Source organism: Dermacentor variabilis, chromosome 9 (assembly GCF_050947875.1).
Source record: "Dermacentor variabilis isolate Ectoservices chromosome 9, ASM5094787v1, whole genome shotgun sequence".
NCBI classification, from domain to species: domain Eukaryota; kingdom Metazoa; phylum Arthropoda; class Arachnida; order Ixodida; family Ixodidae; genus Dermacentor; species Dermacentor variabilis.
Window position 1 is genome coordinate 115,454,067 of NC_134576.1, and position 26,111 is coordinate 115,480,177.

Sequence of the window (26,111 nt, forward strand, 5' to 3'; positions counted from 1 at the left end):
CAACAAACGAGACTTAAAAATAACGCTCACCTTTCCTTGAAACAGCATCGATCCATTCCTCACTCACATTCGTCGCAGAAAGCTCTTCGAAGCTTCCGCAATAAGATCCTATGTCTTTAAAATAATGGCAATCAACAGTATAGTTTACCGTAACATCAGAAATTATACCTCTGAAAAGCTACATGCAACCACGGCTGAAGCAAGCTGCCGTCTGTTTCGCAGTGTGTATGTATTCGGCTGCATCATTTTTTCCCCTTATCTGCAGTAAACATGTAGGTTTTTAAAATGTTTTGATATATTATTATGCATTCAATTTATTCATATTTTTTTAAATAGAAATCTTATAAATTCTGTTTAATGGAGGTAATGGAGGCAAGAAATTGCAGTCTGCCAGCTGTACTTACACGGCGCGTTTCTTTTCTGCACAATTTCTCCTACTCTAGCTCACTTTTCTAATACAAAACATTCGCAAATCTCTTTTTTATTTCTTATTTTCGAGAATTTGCGTTGGCGCATAGTAAAAGGAACGTGCATCACGGCCGAAATACCGGCACGACCGCCGGAGCAGCAGACGGCGTTTGAGCAACGCCAGCGTCATTCGTACGTTGTGCCCATAGCGGTATGGTTCTGCCCACAGCATATTAAGGACATATTGCATTTATAATTTCTTCAATCATTGAAATCTAAACGCGTGCTTCAGTCGAGAGCGCGTTCGAATCGAGTAGATACAGTATCTTCCAGCAGGGTCACTGGATTTTGAGGAATAGATTAAAAAAAAAAAAGGATAATGAAATATTGCCTGTCTAGTGAAAGTTAGACTGAAACAATAATTAATCGATTGCATACTAGATTAACTTGAAGTAGCAGCATATTCTACCTCTGCTCCTTCCAAGTACACTGAGTCTTCAACTAGAAATTTGACTGCATTGAAAACCGCACCCTAAAAATGACATGAGAACACACTGAAAAACGTGGCGCACGTGTCAGACCACTCGTCACACAGATAACCGCTGACGTAGTTGTTTTCATCTTTGGGCTGTGCAATGTAGAAGCTGCAAGGAAGAAGCAATGCTTACACAACTGTCAGACTCACTATGTTTACGAAATACGAGCTTCATGTATCGCTGCACTTCGTCATACTTTTGAAAAAACACTTCCGCTTTTGGGCACAGGTAGAGGCATTTAGTGTGGTCTGGCCACCATGTAAGCAATGCCAGTGCACACCTTTATTATTATGAAGGCTAATTCAAAGGGCATTTCACACGCCAAGCTAGCGGCGAATTGCATCATGTGTTTTAGGTGCTCCCAGGATTCCATGTATCGCAAGGTGAACTGGCAAACTGGTTAGTCAAGCATTAAGGGAGCTTCCCCTTCACAACTGCTGCAGAGTCTATAAAGAAATGCTCAACACAAGAGGTCAGCACAAAAGAGTACACATTGCAGTCTATATAGAGCAATGAAAAACTGTTACAAATTGACGACGGTTACCAAGTGTAAATAAATTCCCATTCTGTGGTTTCATAATGTTGGCGACTGCCGAAATAGGAAGCTTTTTTTTTTTTTGGTAAAGACTGGTGTGCTCGTTAGTTGTCGGTGCAGATTTGATTCAGAGGAAAGTTAATTGACCAGTAGCGTGATTGGATGTTTATCCTTCGTTTTAATTCGGTCTGCCGGATAATTCGATCAATTCTGTCGTGTTGTCTAAAGTACAGAGTTTTAGTTTGCTCTGTGGTCTGGGCCTACCATCCATGTTAGTATGTGGAGGGCTCAACGCATCGATAAATGAGTACAAAGCGTATATAGCATCTGGGTAGCGGCGCACACAGATGTTCGATGTCGAGTGAACCCGATGTGGTGGCATCATTATGTTTACTGTGATCATCTTTAGTGTGCCAGTCAAACTTGCCTCTATGTTTTGTACCTTCCAGTATGCAATGGCACAAAAATATCCATCTGAACACAGGCATGTTCAAGTGACAGTTTTTAATACCGGTATGAAAACTCACAACAAACCATAAAAAGTTTTTTTCTTCATTACAATCTGCAGGCATAGTGTCTGTGGTTCTTTTTTTTTTCTTCTATACAGAGATGTTGCAGCAAATGTACAAATATATTCACAAGGCAGTTACAAGATTCTGACAAAAAAAAAAAGTGGAAAGCATGATGCAACAACAACAAATATATAGCTGAGGAGAAGGTAAGAACAAACAAACAGGAGTTCCATAAAAATATAAGGGAAGGAATGGGGAGGCAGCAAAAGGGAGCCAAGGAAGAAAAGCCGTTCACGCTTGAGCCCTGCTTGATGAACCTGTTTTACACCAGTGATACCCCAGTGTTACACTGCCCTGTGATGGGTTGCACTTGAGATGCCTTAGGCCCGCTTGTGAACCAGAGCAACTTGCACTCGCTTGACTGTGGAGACAAAAAAAAAAATAGCAGAAGCGTAGAATACAGTCTTCAACTTTGAAGCTTTCGCAAAAGTATGTTTGATCGGCCTTCCAATCAGAAGTGGCTACATATAAGTAACCAATCAAATCAGCTTGAGCGACTGACTGAATGAAACTACAGCAGAACCTTGCTATTGTAATACAACCATGGTTACCTCAGTTTCCAGATTTTATGCATCACGGAAGAGAACAGGGAAATAGCCCCAATAACAACATTCTGATGTTGCTGTTCTGGATAATCTTACACATCATATAATGGAGATCCTGCTGTAGTTGGCAGTACATGCTCTCGTGGGCCAATTGAGCATGCTCTCAATCTACTAGTACTGTCACTGGAAACGAAATGGGCCGTGCACTAACCATGCATTTCTACCTCTGTTGGCAAATGCGAGCTGCTCCACCTGTCTAAACCAAACTAACCGGCAGGCCCGCTGACAAGGGAGACGGCAAACTGCTGAACAGTCGACACAAGTCGACTGCCGGGAACAAATACATGGAAATTTCTGCAGGAAACGGGCAGCCCAGCATAACAAACCTATGAAATAAGTCTACAGGGACACTTCCTCAAGACCACCACTTTCTTTCGAGAAAGGGTGGGGGGGGGGGGGGGAAGCAATATAAAATGGTCAGTGCTGAAAACCAAGGCAGCATCGCCCTGCTACTCCTAACGGGAGGTGATGCTTTTATTATCTTCTTTCTCTCTTTTGCATCATCATAAGGCCTTTTCATCTTGCTCAGAGGTACCCGCTCTCGCAACTATAGAAACAAAATCTTGCCCGGAAATGGTTTTGTACAGTGGGCAGCCAGAAAGTGAGAGAGAGAGAGCGGTGTGATGGAAAGAGAAAAAAGAAATTGTGTCTATGTACATGACATGCAGCCTCCGAGGAAACCTAACATGAAGCTAGAGAATAAAAAAAAAGATAGATAGAGGGGGGAAGAGATTTTATGAGACGACAAGGCGGGACCATGTGAGCGGGTAAAGCGGGAAAAATGCATCAACAGCAAAAGGCGCCAACGGTTCTACTTTTCTCACTCTGTACCTTTTCACTTCGTGCCTCGTGCTTCAACCCCCCCTCACTACCACCAAGGCTTTGGCTAACAACTACACTGAGCAGTTTCAGTTGGTGTAGTTTTCATTTTTGTTCTCAAGAGCTGCGCGTTCACATACTTTCGCCCCGCTCCTGCAGGGCAGAAAGGGGATATTTTTCTGTGAGCACAATCTCGGGGCATTTTTCTCTTTGACGCGATGCAAGTAACTAGCTTACGACCACTGAGAGTCTCGCAACTATATGTTTTGCCGTTTTGCCTACATGCGCCTAGGCCCTCAGTACTCCCCATTGCATGCTGCAATCGTTTCGCCCACTTGGCTACCTCCTTGTTTTTGATGCTGAGAAACGTAATAGGTGCTTTGGTGCAAATGCTGGAGTACTTCAACTGAAAACTATTAATATATATATATATATTTTTTCATGTGAATGACTGAAACTGGAGTTCCAAGGGCTTTGACGCGTGCATCAGAAATTATTTATATGTTTAGTAGCCAGGGGGAAGAACAAATTGAAGTTTCTACTGAAGACTCGCTGAAACTAAACAGGAAGCAACCCCCTTACTGCCAAAAAACACAAAGTTCTAATTGGGAAACGTTCTGTTTGCAGCTTCGTTCAAAGTCGTGGTACCTCTCTTGAGTTTATCACTGGAGGCTTGCCTCAACGATGGCTTTTCTTGCTAGTGGGCGACTTGAGAAGTATTGCTTACTTTGAAATTAACATAATCACTTGAAAGGTGACTACAGTCGGCAATCACCTAAAAATTCAGTACAAGCTTCAATTTGATTCGGTACCCACGTTGCATCTTCACTGTGCGCACCCAAAACACAGTTGCCAAGAGACTCTGACAGTGATAAAAGTTTGCCTTCACCATGACGTTGAGGGAATGAGTGAATGTAATAGGACAATATGCAAGAAAACAGCAAGCGCGCTCTTTCCACAAACCTAGTCCGACCTAACCAGCATGGTGAACCGTGGGCTAGAATCGTAATTAAGGTGTCGACATGCAAAACCAGTGACACCATTCCTTGCGCCCTCCAGTCCCCACTAATCCAAGTTTTCAAAGAATGCTTTGGCTTTAAAAGGACACTTACACTAAATCAGTTTAAGCTAATAAAGCATTGTTGAAAAGCGATTTTCATTAACCTTGCAGCAAGAAATTGATTATCAGCAGAGAAAATGAAGAGCACGGGTTAAGCTTCTTTTTAATTTCATGCAAGTGCCTGAGCTCTGGTAGGCGAAGATGATGTGCCCGGACCTCAATGTTTTTTTGCATTTGTGCCGTTGTGGGACAGTCAAACTTGCTCAAACTTGCCATATTCAGTCTCTTGCTCTTTTAGAGTACTACGTAATTCACCTTTACTGCTAAAAACTTATCTAGGCCCAAAAAAAAGGCTTAAGTATTCTACGACATCAAGGTGAGCATATTGGTTTGGGCCGTCAGATGTTCGAGAAAGGGTGCTTAAGGAATTCTGCATATTGTCCATTGGCTGGCCCATGTGCGCAAGCTGTCTTTTTGAGTTGGACGGTGGTGCTTTCCTAGGCTGTCACCAGCTATATCACTGCCATTCAAGCGCCATGCTTTCACGCAAGTACAGAACATCACAGCCCGCACTTGGTGTCGAGAGGGGAGAAAGGTAACTATAGCTAAGCGCCACAAGCGTTCGTGAATTTGTTCATTGTGCAACACAACACAGTTAAATAGAGTCAACCGTCGACAACAGAGAAAAAAAAAAGGGCGACAAATGAGTGATTTGAAATCGACCTGGGGAAGTTGAGATGCAGAGTGAATTTGCAAGTTCCAAACAGCTTCAGGAAGCACACAAGGCTGGCTATTTCTCCCAACAAATACTGTGACAGATAAGTCACGAAACCAAGAGTTTGCCTGCCATCCAACCTCAATCGAAATGCCTTGTTTTTTTTTTTTCTTTTCTTTTTCCCTTGGCACGAAAACCGTTATTTCAATGCCTTAACTGGACTCTTTCTGTGTGTACAATAAAAAAAACATATAGCACACGAATTTGATGGGAGAGTGAAATATGACTTTTCTTGTAAAAACGAGAGCAAGTGTGAACGATTGATGGAGGTGGCGGGACGTGAGGACTATGACAAGAGTAGAGAAACAGGAAAAGAAAGTCAGAGAGAAAGGGGGACAGGTATGAAGAAATGTAGAACACGCAGATTCCCACAAAACCTGCCAAGAAAAAAAGGGAGGGAGAAAATATATGAAGTAGTAGCAAATATTTGACTCGGCAACAGCAAGGAAAAATAAAATGAGGCGAGGGGGAGAGTCAGAAATACACAGAAACTAATAACATAAGCACTGGATCTTTCTCTCTATATATACAGTAACACAAACTCATGCTAGGCGCGTGCGTGCATGGTTGTTTGATGAAAATCTGTGTCAAAGCTCTCGTCTCTCTTGGGGGCGCACAAGAGGGAACAAACTGGATGTATGACTTAACAATGATGTACAAGGGGGCAGGAGAAATATAATGTAAGCAGGTTTGCAAAGTTAAAAAAAAAAGACTTCCGCTGCAACAGGCGTGTGCAATGAACTGAACCCAAAAATGGTCCAGTTGTCGGCATGTGGGAACCATGTCACATTCGCTGCTTTCATCTGTGGTTCCGTTGCCTCCGCGAAGATGGCAAAAAAAAAGAAAAAGAAAAAACACACACAACAACAACACAAGTTTCTGCACTCTCTGTACAATGCGCCACATGTTTACATGGCATGACGTATTTACAATGCAATGGCAGCAAAAAGCGTGTAGAGACTAAAAAAAAAAAATGAGAGAAAAACCCTCTACGCCCTTCCTTTTTTATCCACACACGCACCTATGCAAACAAACACAATGGTGAAAAAGACAAGAAAATAAATGCGAATGACAAGAGAGGAAAAAAAAAGTAAAGGGTAGACAAAAAACTATTATATGCAGAGAGATAACACTTGCCTACCTTTCTTTAGTGTCATTCACATTTCTGTACACAGATATAGTACATCATCCAATTTCGTCTATGTATAACTTTTTTCACTAGCTCTCTCTTTTTGTTGTGTGTGTATGTGTATGTTTCACAGATATCTCACTAGGATGGGAGAAAGGAATAGAAGGGGGGGGGGGTAGGAAAAGGTCACAGAGAATAAAATGAAGCATTGCATCGCGACCGGCCTAAGCACTGTCAGTCATTAGAGGATCTGCCCCTTGGTCACTAATATCTCAACAACTGTCATTTGCCCAGGACAGAGTTCAAGAAAGCCCAAATTACTTCACTACCTATCAGTGAGGGACGTCCGCCGGCTTTCACCCTCCGTACGTGAAGCAAAGTACACTGAGAAACCCTGCTCTCTAGCGCAGCCAGGCCGTCCGTCACGCGCGGGCCCAGACAGCGTCACTAACTTCTCAAGGCGACTCAATGCCAGTCACTGGCACAGCCAGATGTCTCATTTAAGAGCAGAAGCTGTTCTCCAGCATGGCCAGGCATAGGCACATGATCCAAATGCGACTTGGTGACCGTCACATAGGGGCCCAACTAGCGTCACAAACTCCAGAAGGCGACTCCGTGGCAGTCACGTGCACAGCCAGATAATGTAACTTAGAAGGAGAAATTGTTCTCCAGTAAGGTCAAATAACGTCGCAAGGTACTGACGTTTACTTGGTGGCCATCAAGTGTGCGGCCACATAACGTAAAAGTTTAAAAAGTGACTCCCATGGCAGTCACATGCAAGTTCAGATAGCGTCACATGCACGGCCATGTAATGTCACAAACTGCCAGGATAGCTCAATGGTGGTTGCATGTTGGCTGTCATCTGGCATGGCTAAACAGTGTCACGTTAAAAGAAAAAGCTGTTCTCCCAGCATGACCAAATAATGTCACAAGATATGGTTACTCTGTGGCTGTCACGTGCAAGGCCATATAGCGTCACAAGTTTGCAAGTTGACTGACGCCCATCACATGTATAGCTATGTAACATATCACAAACTGCCAATGTGGCTCTGTTACACATTGGCTTTCATCTGGTGGCCACAAGAGATGCCACTGTGGATATTACAAAGACAGAGCATATTTGCTTTTCAGGCCACCAGATGCTACCTCAACTCGAATCTGCCCCTTCCATCTTTTTGCATGCTTTCTCGTGCTACGCTATCTCGTCACATGCTTGTGACAATGTCAGACTCCCTCTCCCCAAATACAGAAGCTCGCCCCTTTCTTGCCGCAAAGCCAAGAGAAATCAGTGCAGAGCGGCTGGGTGCAGGGAGCCTTTAATAAGTTTGTTTTAAAAAAGCGGGGTCAAATTTCAGAGCTTATCATTAGTAAGAACTGTTTGGCCATCGGCAAGCCACCACCGCTAACAAAATGTCAAACGCCACGAGTGGCTGGTACCTGCTGTTGCGAACAAATTTAATGTAAGAACTTCTTTTTCGTGAATAAGGTTTTAGAAGCCAATTTCTCTAAATTAGGCATAGAGTGCAAGAAAATGCAGCATTGCTGTGCACAAAAGCTAGCACCTATCTATATAAAGGGATGGGAGTTCATATTATAGAAGGCAGCACCTGTCAACAAAGCTAATATGGTCATGTGCACAACTGTAAGCCGTTCATCTTCCATAGGTGATGCCTGTGTTTATACACACATGCATATATAAAAAGAACAAGGCAGCCCAAAGTCACAGTAATGACTGAGCAAGACAATGAAGATACAAAAAAAAGGGAACTAGCCTAAAATTCTAAAGATGCATATCATCTCCGAATGTGCCGCGTTAGAACAAATTTAAAGCGAGAGGTTTCTCAAAATGTCGTGTCCAGTTATTGGTGACTTGCAACAAATGTCAGCGTCGCGATGCACTATCTGGCTGGTTCTTCCATCCCTCAAGAACGCTTTCCATTTCACACAAGCAGCACAATGGCCACACCCGAGGCTAAGTCAACAACCACGAGTGCACGCACCAACGTTCAGTGCAACAACAACATGAACACAAGCGGGCAGACAGATTCAGCTGTGCGCATACAAAATTTTCAAATTTTTCAAGTTCTGCAGTTCAGATGAGCTGGGCCATGAAATCACAAACCACACACTTATGCATGTGGGCCTGCGGCATAGCTCTGTTGTGCAGAGAGAGAGCCCCGCCCAATTTCTTCCTTGCCACAGCAGGAATGTGTTGTGTTGCTACAAAAATATGGCAAGCTAGATGACATGAAAGGAGGATCTGGCGCTGCCTCTATGCTATTTGCTTCCTCTTGGCTTGGGCAAGAAAACGGTAGCTATCCATTACCGCTAGCGCTGCCCGGCTTCTTGGCAGCGAAAGTTGCATGCTTGACCTAAACATTCTACGAGAGAACAACCTTCCTGGACCGGACATGCCTGCTGAACAGTCACTTAAAAGCAGGAGACCGTTGACAGCAAGGAGCAGAGAAACTGGGAGGAAGGGGGGACAAAGAAAAAAAAAGAAGAAAACGGAAGGACTAAGAGTGAATGTAACGAGTGAGGCGCAACCTCTTTTGCACGGCTCCCCGGTGGAAAATATGCGAGGACGCCGCCGCGGACGCAGAGAAGCGGCAGCAGCGGTAGTAGTAGTAGTAGTAGTAGTAGTAGTGGTACAGAGCAGGTAGCACAATAGTAGCAGTAGTAGCACACAGCAACAGCAGTGTCCTCTTTTGGGTTCGGTGTGTGTGTGTGTGTAACGCGCGATCACGTGTGTACATGGTGGTGTGTTCTTTTGCATTCCTAAGGCCCCGTGGGTGGTTGCTACCTATGGCTGTCTTTGGAGTAGCGCCGCCGCTTGTTTGGGGCTGCCGCCTCCTGCTGGGGGTCTGCACAGAACAAAGTGAATGATAAGAAGAAATTGTGAACCTGCACAGTTTCAATTGAGCACTTATCGTTTCATTAAAGGGACACTAAGGCGAAACAATAAATCACTTTGGACTAATGAAGCATGGTTTGAGAACCCTGCAGGTAGTCATTTAAAAAAAATAGTTTGATTGTTAGGTGAGAAAATGAAGGTCCAATTATCGCTATTTGAATTTCGCGCCGAAACCCCAGCGCCGGTACATCAGCGTGACGTCAGGGATTCCAAAGTATGTTTTCGCATTAGGGCCGCGCTGGCTGAATAAAGGCTCCCGAAACTTGCTGAGTTTATTATTTGGTTCCTTTAGAACACAATGTAGTCAATCTGTACTGCTATATATAATTAGTAGGCCCTAGAAGATGCCATCAAAATCCAAGACGTCACAGCCACCAGGTGCGGGAAGTTCAAGTAGGCATCGCCACCCGTATTTCGTTCTTGCGCTTTTTCTGGCTTACCAAACGTCTTATCGTTGTAAGAGTGGCGTTTTTGGTTATGTAGAATGGTAATTTACTGATGTAGAAGAAATCATTTTTCACTTTAGTGTGCCTTTAAGCCTATAATGCCTAAACACCATTCCACATCAAGAGAAATTAGAATTAAAATTAATCAATCAGTGCTTCTGAATAAACTTTGGTATACAGACAGCGTCTGTCATGTCCATTTCCTTTCTTAGTCCCCACCTTTCTTGCATCGTTCATTATGGAAATTAGAACTTGTTCCCCTTCATTCATGTGTAGAAGAAACAATTAAAAGATATTTTATTAAATAATTTATAACTGGACTTTATTATTTTATTTGTTTTACCCTCATGGCATTTTAGCATCACAGGGGAGAGTGGGTTACAGAAGAAACAGCAAGGTAGAAATAAAATCTTCCAGTACACGCATTATTTGTAAAGTGAACAACGCTACGCAATTAAAAGGCCCCCCACCAGGCCCCACCAAAACGTCGTTATGCACTGGAGCTTGCAACTCGTCCTCTAGAAAGCATTTTACTGAAAGAAGTTTGCAAATTGGTACACTACAGAAGATGGAAGGAATTGAAATGTTGCAAAGCCACGCTACCAGGAGAGAGAAGTGGTTCTCAATGGGAAGGGCGAAAGGTTCGTGCTAGTTTCTGCGGCCCCTGAGGCAGCACGGCTCAGCAGCGAGCTTCACTGACAATAAGAGGTACCCTCTCTCTTTAGCAAACTTTCCTTTCCTGCCTTCTCCCATACTGGAGTTGAGAGCAGGTTGTCTACCAAGTTGACAATTTCAATTTGCCTGAGTTTTGCGGGTTTTTTTCGGAGTGCCTCTGCAAAATTCCCTGAGTGACACAGAACTTTGTTTTATGTCAAGATGGGCTGACACCATGTCGCCTGATGCTCTCTTAGTAAGCATGTTAAAAATTAAGAAAGTCTTAATCCAGTTTGGAGAGTAAGGAGTAATGTTTATTTTATTCAAAACAGAAAACTGAAGGGAGGGGTTAGTAAAATGCACGGCAAATAATATATATTCAAAAAAAAAAGAAAGGTAAAGCCCATTGCAAATCGAGTTGAACATTTTCAAATACGAATAAAAAGAGATGCATACAGAAGCAAATATTTTCAAAAATGAGCTATTTCTATCAACTGATAGCAAGCTCATTGGTACTAGGCCCGAACTTTGTCACAAGTGAGATTCTCCCGGCAGATCGAAAGTCAACCTCAACTGTCCCGACATACTCTCGGCCCACGCACAATGCCTCAGTGTTGCCTTTCACTGCTTTAAAGAGTTTATGTTGGTTTGGATGAGGGTCACCCGCATCACGGATTCAGTCAACACTTTCCTTTTTGAGCTCAAGCTCCTTCAAGGAAGAGGCAGCACAGTTCATTTCCCGATCATTCCTCAACGTGACGGTCCTTTCTGTTCCCATCCTCGTTCTGCCGCATGTTCGCCGCACGGACCAGTTGAAGCATCTTTTTGGTCAGTTGTACAGTCAGCGCCTGACTTTTCGGACTTCCTAGGGGCTGCTGAAGCTTCCGAAAAAGTGGGCAGTCCGAAAAAAATGAATGCATGTCTTTTACTGCTCTTAAAGGTTCAAATCACCACAGGCACGCCCGAAAAAGCTCTGGAGGCCTGCCAGTACACTTATTAGGCATATCGGTGTTTGTACTGTGACAGAAGACGGCGGGTGCGTGCATGCATATTTAGAGAATACGTGCTGTGTCCCATGACAATTGCTCCTTGTTACAATGCTTGTTAAACTTCACCGCAATACTTCATGTATGCTTCACCGTGTAACATCACTGTGCTGAGGCGAAGCTGCCTTTCGGGAACTGGCATTATGCAACGCGTCATGCTTTTTAAGCTTCGAAGCCAACCGCGAGGATTACAGAGGTGGAGTCAGTGCCATTGCTGACAGCGGCGAATTCTTTCAATGAAAAATATGGCCCCTAACGGCAAGAACCTTAATAGCAAACATCAAAGCAGCTAGGCCTTGTGTTGCCGTGGTGTTGGCTATGGCTGCCAGTGGATCTGTGTGCGAGAGCGCTGGTTCGAGGCGGCAAGATAATCAAAACGGCGAAAGTGGTGCCTTTGATTAATGCAGTTTTGGACCTGCGATTGTGGCAAAAAGTCCAGAAAATCGGACAGCGAAGGGTTCTTGCGTTCGAAATTTCAGACGTTCTTACACACAGACTCTATGGGGTACGAGCTGTCCAAACTATCGGGCGCCCAGAAAATCGGCCGTTGACTGTACACTGGAAACTCCTCGAACCGACGACACAGCGTTCAAGACAATTAATTTCGATTCCTCTCCTTTAATCGAGCCAGCATTACGGTGACTTTTGTCCCTTTCAATAAAATGACAGCTAATTTTCTCTGATGGAAGCACAAATTCCTTGAGCTTTCCCTGAGTATTTACAGACTATTCAAGATCCCTGAGAATTCCCGGTTTTCGCAGTTTTCCCCTGGAGAGATTATGTCTCGTCCATGCCAGAAGCCCCGCCTTATCCCCCTCCCCCTTCTTCATTTTCTTCTGCAGTGCGGCACATTTCTGGCGGTGGTTCTGTGCATTCTGCACTGGGCGATTTACTGAAGTCGTGTGCCGTAATCAATGGCATTGCTGGCAGTAGGTCTTGCGCAGAGAGTACTTGATGTGTGTAACCTTGATTCTCCAGCAGAGCAGAAGGCGGGGCTTGCTCGGGAGGAAAGGCATACAGGTTGAAGTTTGTGCTGTCTGAGTGCTGTACAGTGCTTTGAAACTTTACAGACACGATCATGAGTGCGTGACCTGTGCACCACGCTAATCTGTTTGCAATGCCTGAACCTGGTGAGGGGCCCTTGAAGTATAACTTTGCAACACAGTGTAATATAAGTAGCATAAAACAGCTAACATTAGTTTGTAAAAATGCTTGCTATTATGTAAATTATATGAAAAATTTTATTATATTAATGCATACAACTTTAGAGGGAACTTCATTGCCCTTTTCAATGTATGGGGCAAAAATGATTGTAAAAACATGTTTTACATGCACAAAGTCTAACTTTATGCGATGATCAATGTTCTGAGATAAGTAACGTGGTTGTGAGATGAATTTTGAATGCAGAGTAGAGTGGTGATATAGGTTATGAAAAAACGACAGGCAAGAAATCCTTGGATGAGTTGCTGGAGACTGAAGACCCACACTGGCTTTCGTTGTAGACACGCTTGTAGCACAGCTGTAGCTTTAAAGTATATACAAAGTTGAGCTATTTTGGATTAGTTCAAGGGCATATAAGGTCTTTGTTAAAGGGGTTCTATACAGTCGAACCTGACTATATTGAACAATTTCTGGATACGGTATAGTTACAATGAGTATATATAGCAAAAATTACGCTTACATCAAACAAAAATTGCAGCGACTCCTGATATATCGAACATCAAGCGGCATAAAAGTGCCCCCAGAAGTTGGCTTTCCCTTGCGGTGGCGGGAAACCCGGTGGCGCAGCTCTATCCAACCGCTCTCCCTATCGGGACCGCGCTGCCTCAGGCGAGCCGTTGACACCCCCCTGCAAAAAATGATCCTGGCCCGCCCGCAGAACTTGCTCAAACAGCCAATCAGAGGCTCTTGTGCCCTCGTCGTGCATGATGGTGAAAGTGCGAGTTGCCTTGCTGCTTTTCTGGTTAATTGTGTGTGCGCCTTGTGGGCCTTCTATCGCAGTGTTGCCGTGATGAAGCGGCAGAATTCGCTTTTCGTCATGAAGCTTGAAACCATAAATTGGGTCGAACGCGGTGAGCAGTCGGATGTCTCCGCAGCGTGCAAGATTCCAAGGAGCACTCTCAGTGCAATCGTGAAGAATAAGGTATATTAACTCTTTGGAATAAGGGGGAGATTAGGGCTAAAGCATCCAAACTTGCGACCCAGTGCCCCTGGCACCCGATGCGTACGCACGGCCGTGTACAAGTGGTTCACCCGAAATTACTTCAGCCGTGCCGGCTTCCGCGTGCTTGGTGATGACTGAACTCTGATGAATGCGATGAAGCCGTTGCCGGTGTTGCTGAAGTTTGGAGCGAGCTGTCAGAATTTCCGGAAGCTGTTGACGAATCAGCGGTGGATGAGTTTGTGAGTGAAGATGATGGTGTCGCCGACCACGGGAGAGCCCGAAAACGAAGACTACATTGCAGACATCGTGCCGAGCAAAAGTGACAGTGGGCATAATGAGGAAAGCAACGATGATCCTTTGCCCATATCCTCTGACGTGATTCGTGCACTCGCACTAGTCCGGTGCTTCTGCTGCTCCGACTCCTTAGCCAATGTGGAGAAGTGCGTACGTCGCAGGCAGCGAAATTGCCCAAGCAGAAGGAAATGCAGGACTATTTCATGCTAAGCTAAGCTAGTTTCATCAATGAAGTGATTTTATAAGTGGTATGTGCTTTTATGACATCCAATTATTTAGCAGGCTTATAATGAATTATTCTCTATATCAAACTGATAGGCGTTTTTTGCGAGTTCGATATAGCCGGGTTCGACTGTACAACAGTAGCAAATTCAAATTTTGGCACTGCCTTAACAGAGTTTTATAAGCTAGTCATATTAAAGGAGATATAGCATGGGAATACTGTATTTACTTGCATAATGATCGCACTCGCGTGATGATCACACTCTTAAATTTGGTGTCAAAATGCATCCCCCCCTTGTAATGATCACTGCCTGAACTCTGGACTTGTCGCAGCGATATGTTGTATGCCAAGTCTGGCTAATGATGACCGCGCTTACCATCTGTCGAATGCTACGCGAACGACTCTTGAAGACATATCAAGCGGTCTGCAAGCACCCAACATTCTTAAGCAGATGCCCCATTTCATTCCTTTCATCACTTGCCGCACTTTCATGGAAAAAAAGAAAAGCTACAACCAAGTTTGCCTCAGCTTTATTATTTGTAGGCTTCATAATGGCTTTGGTCAACAACAACAACATAAAGGGTGCCTTTCGATTCTTCTCGTGTGCACTCGTGGGCACGCAGCAAATCGTGAGCGGCAACAATAGTGGCCATGTTTACACTGATACATTAGAAGTGTACCCTATTCATATGCCGACGCTCGTAATGCAGCTAAGATATTCACCCACCCTTAGCGGAAACGTGCCATATTAGGATAGCAGTGAAGACAAATGCTGCAGTTTCTGCAGCATGCCCGCCATGTGTTTCTATGTCACTGGCAGCAGCTAAGCGCACCCATCCCTGTTTCTGTCCCCTCAATGTGGACATGACTACGTTATTGTCGCAAATTTGCCAATATTAACGATATTATTCATTACTGATACGGAAGAAACTGTTTCAATGCGCTTAATGTACTCACGAGAAGAAAAATAATCGCGTTCCGCGCGTTCGGCTTGCTCCACCGGCCGCCATTTTTGTTTTGGTGTCCCGCACCGACAGCGGCAGTCGCCTGCTTGTCATCCCGCAGCAAATGTGAAAGAAAAAAAGAAAATGTTTTTTTTTTCGTGGGAAATTTAACTCGCATAATGATCGCACCCCTGAATTTGCATCAATTTTTTAAACAAAAAAGTGCAATCATTATGCGAGTAAATACGGTAGTGCTAGCCCAAGTATCCCAGCAAGCAGATAGCTTTCTTAACTATATATTCAACATGATGATTCCACGTCAAGTTCAATGTAATATGCATGCCCGAGTTTTTATACGAAGCTGTCATTTCCAAGGTAACATTATTCAGAAAGTACACAGGTAGGTTACTGTTGGATTGTGATACTCTCAAACTTACACTTGTTAATGTTAAGCTCCATTGACCACATTTGGCACCAATTGCTGACGTTATTAGGGTCGGCCCGAAGCAGCGTGACGTCATGTTCAGTAGTTATTTCTCTGAAGATTACATAGTCGTCTGGAAATAAGTGCATGTCAGGTGTTATTGCTGCAGGTAGGTCATTAGCACAGACAAGGAACAAAAGAGGTCCCAGGATGAAGAGACACCAGACTGCATGTTATTATGAGGTGAGTTATGACAATTGCCAAACTGTCTGCAATAAAAAACTGTCAGCATATAAAAAAATGTTACTACAGGCTATGCATTAGGTTTCCTATGCTTATTAAACCGGAATTTTGAAGTATCAAGCTCAGTGCAGCAAAAGCAACATGCTCGGCATTACCTATAAAACTTGGTTGACAGCCTGTGCTAGCCCAGTATTACTTTCTTTGTGGGCAATGCACATTTTTATCTGGAGTTTTTTTCCAGTTGAATGAGCGGGCAATTTACACTGGCTCACCTGTGGAAGGTCCCGACGCCCTGGTTTTTCTCTTCATGACAACCACAGCATCATCGTCCCTGGCCTCAGAGTCCCGTCGGAAGTTGCGCTGGTTTGGCAGTCGGGGAGGAGACCGGTGGTCTCGACCCGCTGGCACTGCAGGAAGTAGGGCAGCCAACAAACCGTAAGTCTAAGCCACGTTTTAAAAAGTTGCTGGCTCTCCTGTAATAAGCAGACTGGTTGGAGATGATACTAGCCACAATCTTAAAAATAGGTGTATAGTGCATGTTCACAATGGCGCACCCCCCCACCATACCACACCGCACCAAACCATACTGTGCATTGGTACATATGGATGCTACCCAGCTAGAACACCGGCTGAAGGTGGCATGACAGGCAGTGAAAGGTGCCAGGGAGACAGAGCGCACTGTCCAGCTTGTGGGATTCTCACACCCGCGCTCTTGGGACAAAGGAACGACAACACAGTACTGCAAAGAATCACAAGGGCATTTATTGCACCTTTCATAGATCAATGCCTGCTAGCCGAGTTGCTATCCACAAAACATGCCGATGGGCGCGCGATAAATCTAAGAAGTCCAACTCACCGCGACCGGATAGTGAGCGAATATGTTCGCCCCCAAGCCGGACCCCAATGCCTGGTCGTTTGCGTGTACGGTCACGCGAACGGTGGCGCGTTCGAAGGAGGCCACACGAGACGGTCTCGCAGAAGCATGGATCGGCGCACGCGTGGAAGGTCCGCGCCACTTGCCGACCCGCATCCGTAGAGGAAGAGCTTTTTCCTTATCGCGCCCAAGTAACCCCGCCGGTAGGCGGCGTTAGCAGCGCAACACTCGCGCCATATCTTGTACTGCGCTTCAACCACACCGACCGCCGCGGGCCCCAGGCCACGCAGCGAAGCCGCATTGCAGGAGACGGGAGCCATGCGGGAAAACAAGATATCAGGGGACGCGTGACAGTCACGCATCCCCACAAGCTAGAAAAAGAAAAGCGCCTGAAGGAGGTGCCACACAGCATGGCGCCATCTGTTGAGGCAAAGCAAAACCCGTGTTGCGGAACTCACAGACTGCTGGCATTCAAAAGAGTACAGGCAACCCTGTCTCAGCACCAAAAGACGACAATGAAGTGTATGGTTCCCTGTACCTGCCTTTTGAACGTTGCTATCGGAAATGACAAATAAAACTTCAGTGTACTAGAAGTTACAGGTTCAGTGATATTGTGAACAGACATTATGAAGAACTCCAAAGCAATATTTTTGTAACTTGTTTGGGCAGTAACTAGCTTATGTAATGCGGTCCTGTGCAAAGGGTTGGGGGCCAGAGACTACATTTTCTTAGACTGACAACTGGCCAGAATGTGTTGTGAGACGTTGATGGAAATGAAATGACCATGATTTATAGTGATAGCATCCAGCACACTGTTTGTGATTTAAGTAGGAAATATAATTTTAAACTGGCAAAGAAAGTCAGAAAAACCAGTAAGTGGTAAGGCTTGGTGGTGAAATCTTCATACTTGGAAATGTAGTCAAGAGATTACTGTACGTAAGTCGACTGCCGTTAACTACAGTATAACTATTGCTTAAAATTGCAGTTACTATGATATTACACTTGCACTTTATTTCATGCGCATTACAAAGTAACGAAAACCCACGCTAAGGAGCGGCGCTTGCACATGCTGTTGTACGCGCGTGAGTATAGCATGACTTTACAAGTATCCAGAGTTTTATGATCTCCCTGTGATACAAAATGCCATCGACGAGTTGTGCTGTAAATGGGTGCATTGTTTACCTCCTTGGTGTCGGCACCTCTGTCACACTGTACCGACACCGAGCTCTCCACCGACCGCTGGCAGTGTGACAGAGGCGCCGACAGTTGGCAGACTGAAATCGGTGTTGGGTCGGCCTAGTGTGAGCGAGCAATTACCAATCGGCATTCTCCAGGCGCGCTGCTTGTGGCGGGGACGGTGGTCTATCATGAAAGTCAGATTTGTCGCTTCTACTGCCGCTTTCGTCTGAAGCATGGCGTTCGAGTACTACTTCGTAAGGATCTCAATTCTGAGCACGCACGCGAACTAAAATCCTTTGTTCCAGCTCACTCAGGTCTTCGAGAGACATCGGAAACCAGAAACGCATACATGGCTACAGCAACACGAGCCGCGTGTCACGTGTAAAAGCGTCGTTTCGTTTTTGATGCACTTGGTTTTGTTTTGACTAGTCAAACACCAAAGCAGTTGGACAGGAAACTGCAATAACACGTAGCTATTATTGCAGAAATACCTTAACACTTTGGAAAATATGAATTGCGCGAACACTGACTTGATAAACAAAATAATACTTTCTTGCACCTATGGCCGTGCACTTGTCGTCTGCCTCCCACTAGAGCCCGCCTATAATCGCTATCGCGCTCACCTATCACAGTTTTCAGCATGCTTCCAGTGAACGCCTTCATCCTCACTGCACATAGAAAAATTCTGATAAAAAATGTTCCACGGTGTTTTCCGCCTTACTACTTCATGATAAGATGATGCTCTGGCCGGTAAGCTTTCCATTGCACTAAAAAAAGTGGGTACTATAAAAATTGGTTGTCAATCCCTTTAAGCTCTGACTGGTTGATCTCGTTATGTTCTCACAACTTGCCCGGATGTTCTCGTTTGAGTGCCTGGATAATGGATCTGGCTTTTGGCTCAAGGTCACTTGAAGGTCGCCGACAATGGCAGCTAAAAGCATTTCATGCTTAGAATGCCACAGTTTTGCCAAGCAAAGTTTAGAGCTGTTGCACATGAACTCCTCGGACGGTCCTTTAACCGCATGCGTGACACAGCACACAAGACAACTTCTGCTGGGCAGAAGGAACAGTAACCCTGGCTGCTACCAGGTGTCTCACAATGACGGTGTGCTGAGGATCGTCACCAGTGGCAGTGCAGGTATTTCACCTTGTTGTTAGTGCACGAGGTGAGACCAACAGGAAACTGTCGATGTTAGTATCCAATAAAATATCACATGATGCTACCAAGAAGTTTACAGCCTGTTCTGCTCACACCAGTGCACACACAGAACACTCGTGACAGCAGCGGAAGACAAAAATGCCGTTCTGGCTCTGCCATCGAGCAAACTGAGTGGAGCACTGACAGTCCGTCCATTTCGCTTTGCCGTTTTTGCAACCAAACGCTCGCTGTATCTCTGGAGACCCCCTAACTTTCTGCACACAAGCCATGTGATAGCAGGGTAGCGGCAAAAATGTGCCTAGAGTGTCTGCATTACTGCTGTTCACCGCGAGATTGAACCACAGGTGGCAGCACCATCGCCACGTCAGTGCAGATAGGCGTCGGCGGCACACACCCGAATGTACACAGCGGTGATTCGTTGTGAACAACTTGCCCCAATTTCATCGTAATGAAACACGCTGACCGCAGTGAACTTATTATGTATTGCCCTCCAATGCTGGCATTCTTGCACAAAATGTGCAGAAAGCTTATTTTTACTTGGAAAGAAGTGCAGTGCCTAACGGGGGAGTGGCACTCAGCCAAACCATGTACGTTTTGGCACTTCCCTGGGGCTTTCTTTTTGTTCTTGTTTCACTGGTGTTCCACCTGCTCTGCTAAAATTGTTGTGCAACTTAATTATTACTGCATTCTCTGCAAATACTGCAATGGTTATGATAAAGTCAGCATCCCCGTACAAGGAAGGTAGCAAGGTAATGTGCAATTTACATCAATTTTAGGCTTAGATTTACTTTTTCTTGCTTCTTTAATTTGCTGCAAAAGGCCAACAGTTAACGAGCTCAATTACACAAGCTACGCCATGGTGAATAACAGAAGGTTAGCAAAATTGCCAGGTTGCTTCAGACGAGAACATTTTACCGCGAAATCGTTAAGGGCCCCGTGTCGCAGAAAGCCCAGTGTCGGCATCCCGCGTCCAGCATTGAGCATTGTTTTGGCAAAAATCATTTCGAACCTTGCAGGCCCTGCGTGTAGTGCAAAGAAGTTACTGAACTAATTGAATTTCTCAAACAAAAAAATGTCAGAAAAATTGCGAGTACGACTTACAACCTGCAGACGTGATAGCTTCGGACTGTAATTTGAACATACAAGAAAGAAAACATAATTCTGTTACGCGGAAACTCACGCACAAATCCTTTTCCCAGTGTTTCTACCATTCACAGATCGGCTATGGCGTCCCGAGATTTGCATGGTTGGAGGCCACGGAGCCGGCGCGCCCGGTTCCTGGCGACACCTCCAGTCAGCTCGCCTCTGCCGCATCGCGGCCCACGCAAGAGGCCGCATTTTTACCAGAAAGCTCGCCTTCGTGCATAGTGTTCGCTGCCAGCGTTTCCCGGCAAACATCATGGTTACATAAGCTGCAGTTGCCAGGAAACGTGAGAAGCAGTCAGGGATCTTTGAATGCTACTGCGTTCCACTTTTAAAGGCGAAGCTTAAGCGTCTTCTAAATTTTTATTGCAGTAACGCTAAAAACGCGTAACTTAAATTAAGCACAAAGATGCCCTTGCATTGTTATGCACAAAGTTGTAATTATTCGACAGGGTAAAAGCATTAGGTTCTTTTGTTCCAGCTAATAATGACAGCTGTTTCCCATCCCGCTAAAAATTCCGCACTTCACCTACCGACTCAGTGTTATGAGGTCCTGCATCTACAGAGACTGTTATTACACATGATCTTCATTAACACCATATTTTAGCTTTCTTTTTGCAGCAGTGAGTGAAAACATAAAAGCCCTTGATGCACTTGCGAAGCAAAACAAGCTCACCCTCATGGCACTGGAACCACATATTGAATGAACACCTCAGGTTGCCGCCGCATAACCAATAAGCGAGAGCTACCTATACAATTATCACAAACTATCATGATGCAGTTATCGTAATATACAGTTTACTATGTGCTATGAGTGCTTGCTAACAATTATTATTTTATTGCCAAGTGATGTTCTTGTCGCCTCGTTCATGTTGCGTGGTATCACGGATATTGTGAAGTGATCAACACATCGCGACAATTTGCTAAAACGTGGCATTTACGTAATGCTGCAACCTTTGGTTTCTTTAAAATGAGAAGAAATGCTTTCTGTAGTTTACTCGAAGCACAAAGCAACAATTAAATTGCTTTGATTGTGGTGGAAGGAATGTGCGACGGTCACACACCGCCGCGCGTTCAACGTGGCCAATCGTTGACCTTACAGCTGCGCAAAGATAGCGCAAGGCTAAGCGCTTCTGTACATTGTCCAAAAATACAGACCAGCTTTTATGGCTGTCCCACAACCATGGGAAAAATGGTCATTAAAGATATGCGTGCTGCATGCGCACATGTAAAACATGTCGGGCGTAACGGATGACACGCAGCGCAATCCACACCACCCATGGTTGAGTTGGTGCCCATCAGGAAGCAACTCTGCTTAATCCTGTGACCAATAGCAATAACATATACACACTGCAAACTGCAAAGACATATGAAAGCTCAGAAATTGCCAGCCGAAAAATATCTGGCTGTGCAAGGCTTGGGTACCTTTATTCTATCTTGAATAAACCATGCAGTGAGCATGTACAAGGGATGCATACCAGAAAAATACAATGCTATGAGTTGCTTGGCTGGCTGGCAAGCAAACAGATTATTTTTGCTTTCACAGCATTTCCTTGCTGGCCTACCGAGCATTTCAAAGTGTCACGATTTTGTGTCAGCTATCTTTTATGTAGTATATGAGTCTGAATAGAAAACCAGTTGATGGCACATTCATCCTGTTAGTGTCACTAGTCTCGTTTCCAGCATTGCTCACCATGCTGAACGTAAAACCAACTATCCCAGTTAGAACCCTCAGGCAATGAATGAGCACTTAAAGATGAAGCTCTTACTTGTGGCTGGAGACCGCCTTGACCGGTCTGCATTTCTCCTCAATGCTTCCTCGGCAGGAAGAGAAGCCACTGCAGCCATCGGCGACGGGCTCGACAATGCCTGAGACTGCTGGCTTGCCATTGCCTGCTGCTGTCCCAGCCTGGACCGAGCAGCCTTGGGCTCGCCGCTCCCCGCTGCCGTCAACCGTCGCGGCCGACCGGGACCACCGTCTTCCCGCCGCGTCGTCGGTGCCGGGGAGTCCGCGGCTGCAGCCGCCGCCGTCGCGAGCGCCTCATTCTCCTTTCCCTGCCGCTGTGGCCGAGGCGGCCGCACCCGAGACTTGTGCGCAAGCTCGCTCAGCGACATCTCCTCCTCGCTTGAGTGATCGGACTCGCCTTCCTCGACCGTGGCCGGAGATGGCACTGCAAGGCACATTGCCGCCAAGGCAGCCATTTTGACATTGCACGTCTGAAAAAACGTGGATGCCACTGTGTGTGTTAGCCGAGTGGGCTTGACTGCTTGGGTGGATCAAGCACGTGAAACACCAGGGACGCATGGTCATTCGTACACCCTGCAGTCCCCTTCCTGAATGACACAGCTTCTGTTCCGCCCTGTAGTTGTGCCGTGCCCACTTGATGCAGTTTGGTTCACCGGTGCCACTTTCTGTCACATACTAGCAGTACATATTCTGTGTTCAAGCACTTTGGTTTGTGCTATACAGAGAAGCCAGGAAACCAACAAGACCTAAAAGAAGGGAAAGCTGATCGAGTTGGTGTTGATTTATGGTAACGGGCAGTGTAAATTACGAGAAAACAGCCAATGACAGCTTCAAATAAAGGCATCAGGAAAGTAATAAAATAGTAACAGAGAGTACCAGCAAGGAAGAGTAATGCGACCGCTCTGACATAGAAAAATGCCAGACATGACAAACTCTTAAGTAGACAATGTTGAATATTCAAACTTCTTTTAACAAGAAAAGGAATCAAGCTGCTCCAATAGAATTACAGGATGAACAGCAAAACAGGACAGTTTACCTTGTGCTGCCCGTCGCCTCTGATTCCGAAGACGGCCGTCATCACCCAGTTCATCACCGGGAGCACAAACAGAAGCCTCAGGACATGTCCGGAGCAATTCTAGGTCGGCTTCGTGTTCCGGCACTGGCTCCTCTTCGGAGTCCTTGTGGTTCGTGAGCAGAAGTGACACGGGCACCGGCGAAGCCCGGTTGCTTGCCGGCTCACTCTCGTCATCGTCGTCTGGAGGATCTATCGCCATGTCTAAAAGGGTCGACAGGGAATCGGGGAGCTGGGGCGACCCAATGTGGTTGGCAATCACCGTGGGGCTCAGCACCGCCAGCTCACTGCCGCTGTCCTCTGCCATGTCTGTACAATCCCCCGGCAACAATGTTGGTGACGAGAGTCGCTCCGTGCCCGCAGACAACTGGCTCTTCTCCGCACCACCACACTCCCCTTTGCCAACCGCCTCGGAAACCACCACCATCACCTCGGCAGACGCGTCGGCTCCGCCCGTGTCTGCCTCAGTCACAACCACAGAAGGAGTTGCCGCCACTGCACATGTTGCTGCCTCCCGAGAGTCTGGTTCGATGGGCGCTTCCCCTCGCACTTCACTGACACCACTCACAACTGGTTGCCGCTCTTCTGGCAGCATCAGTGCAGGCACATTCACCGATGGCTCGAACGACGCTGTACTAGACAGCACCGAACTAGGGGATGCCTCGGCGCTGGTCTCCAGGGGTGACCGTGCCACCACCGTCGCTGCAGTTGCTGTGGCCATCACCGACTTCATGACCATGTTCACCAGAGATGGCGATGAAGTTGATGACGGTGGCGCAGCAGGTGGTGGCACTGCTCTGGCAGTGCCACCTGTGGCAGCTGGGCTGCCGAGGCTGGCGCCCTTGACCGTCGGTGGTATCTTGGAGACGACCAGTCGAATTGGCGGTGACACAGATCCGCTGGCTACAGATGACCGCGAGCCATTCTGGCTGGCCGGAGAAGAGATCAGCTCGGCCAGCGACGACTTGAGGGTAAGCCCAGAGGCGCCTGACGGAAGTGCCAGAAGCTTGATGGGAACTGTCTTAGGTATGCTGCCGGGCCCGGCTGGAAGGGCCAGCACAGGATGGCAGGTGGTTGGGGATGACGAGGAGGCCGTTGTTGCTGCTGTCAAGTTGCCCTTGAAGATGAACGTCAGCCGCTGCTGTGGATCACTGCTGGTACCACTGCTGCCCGCTGTGCTCCACATGGAAGGCGAGATCATTTGGCCCCCAGGAACCTGAAGACACAAGTGTAAATCAAACAAGGCTGCCATGAGCACACCTGCGTTGACTAAAGGAATGGCCGTGCACATGCCTTCTTCTCTTTTGTTAACATTGTGCTGGGACGACTGTCGCAGCTTGTCCGTATACGTATCACCCTTTACACAATGCCAGATTACCGAACGACACTGAAAACAGTAGTAGCCATAGGTAGTGACATCTTGTGACCTATTGTCCAACCACTATGTATTGAAAGGTTTTTGTGTTAGACGGGTGATCCCGTCGAATGAAAAGTAAAATGAGCTGCAAGTTGATAACGTTGTTGCCAAGCTTTTACGCCGGCAGGTACATACAATATGGTTAGTGCGACTACACTGTGCCACAAGATGACATCACAAACACGGTCACTCATTCATACATTTCGGCAACCTGGTATCGCGTGGAAGGTAATATGTGCACAGAAAAGCAAATACTCCTGTTGGGCAAGACTTGTAATTAGTGCACAGTGCAGCACAAGATTGCATGATTGCATGTATGGACAAAATAAAAAGGCAAATAAAGTTGGTTTTTGTTAATTGGACACCGGCTAATTTGATCCTTATCGAAGCAACACTGAACCACAATACTGTGCAACAAAAGTCCGTAAATTAACCGTCTGTGCTGCTGGCCATACTGCTAGCATTGCAAAGAAATGCTGAATGTGCACTTTTTTCCATGCAAGACAACACAGAATATGAATTTTCGATCTATGCAAGGTGCGCCCCCCTCCCCCCGCAAAAAAACATTTTTCAACTTCTAGCTCTTGTGTCAGCGTTTTATGCAAAGATCACAACTATTCAAGACCGAGAACTTGGTGTTTGTATCAGCCTAATTATGGCAAATGCTGCCACTTTTTTCTTCAGTAAATATGTGCAATAAAAAGCACTACTCTTCAACCAAAATTACCATTCACTTCGAATTCGATTCGAACTTAAAATTTACTACATTAGCCCATACCTACTGGTCATCTATGGCCTGCCCAGCTCCATTATTGCCTCTTAATTGCACCTGAATTATCAGCTACCTGCGTCTGCTCTCCAACACACACTGTTGTCTTCCTGTCTCTTAACTCTTTCTTTACCTCAAGGAATGTGCTCACTTAGGACGTAGTAGTCACAACGTATACTGTGATACACAAAGTTATAGCTTCATCACTGGTGTTTTGAACGTATGTATAGCAGTAATAATTGCTCAGACAACTTTTGAGAATTGTTATGTGAAACTTCGAAGCTCCTCCTCAAGGAACATGAACAAAAGTAATAGTTTGCTATTTTTAGTACAAATAATCAAGAGTAAAAAACTCAGATTTACAAAGTATGCACCTGGTTCCTAGATTCAAACTTTTGCAAGCCAAATAATGAGTGGGGGGGGGGGAGAAAAAGAATTCTTATTAAGATTTGTTAGCGTCAATGCTATCCACAGTGATGCCTATGATATGCAGAAAAGCAGTAACGTTGCAAATGTGGAAACGGGTAAGTTCCCATTGTACAGGGAGCATTTGTTTTTATTCTTTGCAGCAGCCATCTGGTTTGTTTTCTTAACTGCATTGTTTAGGTTCGCGAAGTAATAGTTGTCAGGCCAGGGAGCATACAGAAGCCTCCTAGTTTTATTATTGCCTTCAATCAGGTTTTCTGTACAAGCAAGGTGGTATCGTGCGCATTCAACTGGCGCTGGAGCCTCCACATGCTTTGTTCAGTTCCAGTACAGAGCTGTGTAGTAATGTGGACACAATATTGCACAATATTGTGCAGTAATGAATAGGGGCAATTGCCCAGGCAGTGTTCAAAATGTAAGAGATTAAACAGCTAGGCAAGCTTTGGTCGAAGGTTGGTCTGAAAATCGAATGCGTGCTCTTGTGTGAGTGAGAACCACCCACAATGGGATCTATTGCTTGCAATAATTTATCCA

At 45.6% G+C, this 26,111-nt stretch overlaps 1 protein-coding gene across 4 annotated transcripts in view; it reads right to left on the reverse strand.

Moving 5' to 3' along the window:
* Window positions 1-1,968: 1,968 nt before the first annotated feature.
* The window catches only part of LOC142557328 (uncharacterized), a 65,789-nt gene continuing 41,646 nt past the window's right edge, over window positions 1,969-26,111 (reverse strand). For 3 of the 4 annotated variants that reach the window (XM_075669082.1, XM_075669083.1, XM_075669085.1), the window contains 5 exons: window positions 22,930-24,181; window positions 21,916-22,317; window positions 16,064-16,198; window positions 15,562-15,681; window positions 1,969-9,303 (listed from right to left, as the gene is read on the reverse strand). In XM_075669082.1, coding sequence (XP_075525197.1) covers window positions 9,239-9,303; window positions 15,562-15,681; window positions 16,064-16,198; window positions 21,916-22,317; window positions 22,930-24,181 — 1,974 coding nt within the window. In that variant the 3' untranslated portion in view covers window positions 1,969-9,238. The remainder of the gene's footprint in view (window positions 9,304-15,561; window positions 15,682-16,063; window positions 16,199-21,915; window positions 22,318-22,929; window positions 24,182-26,111) is intronic. The other variant, XM_075669084.1, reaches the window with a different exon arrangement.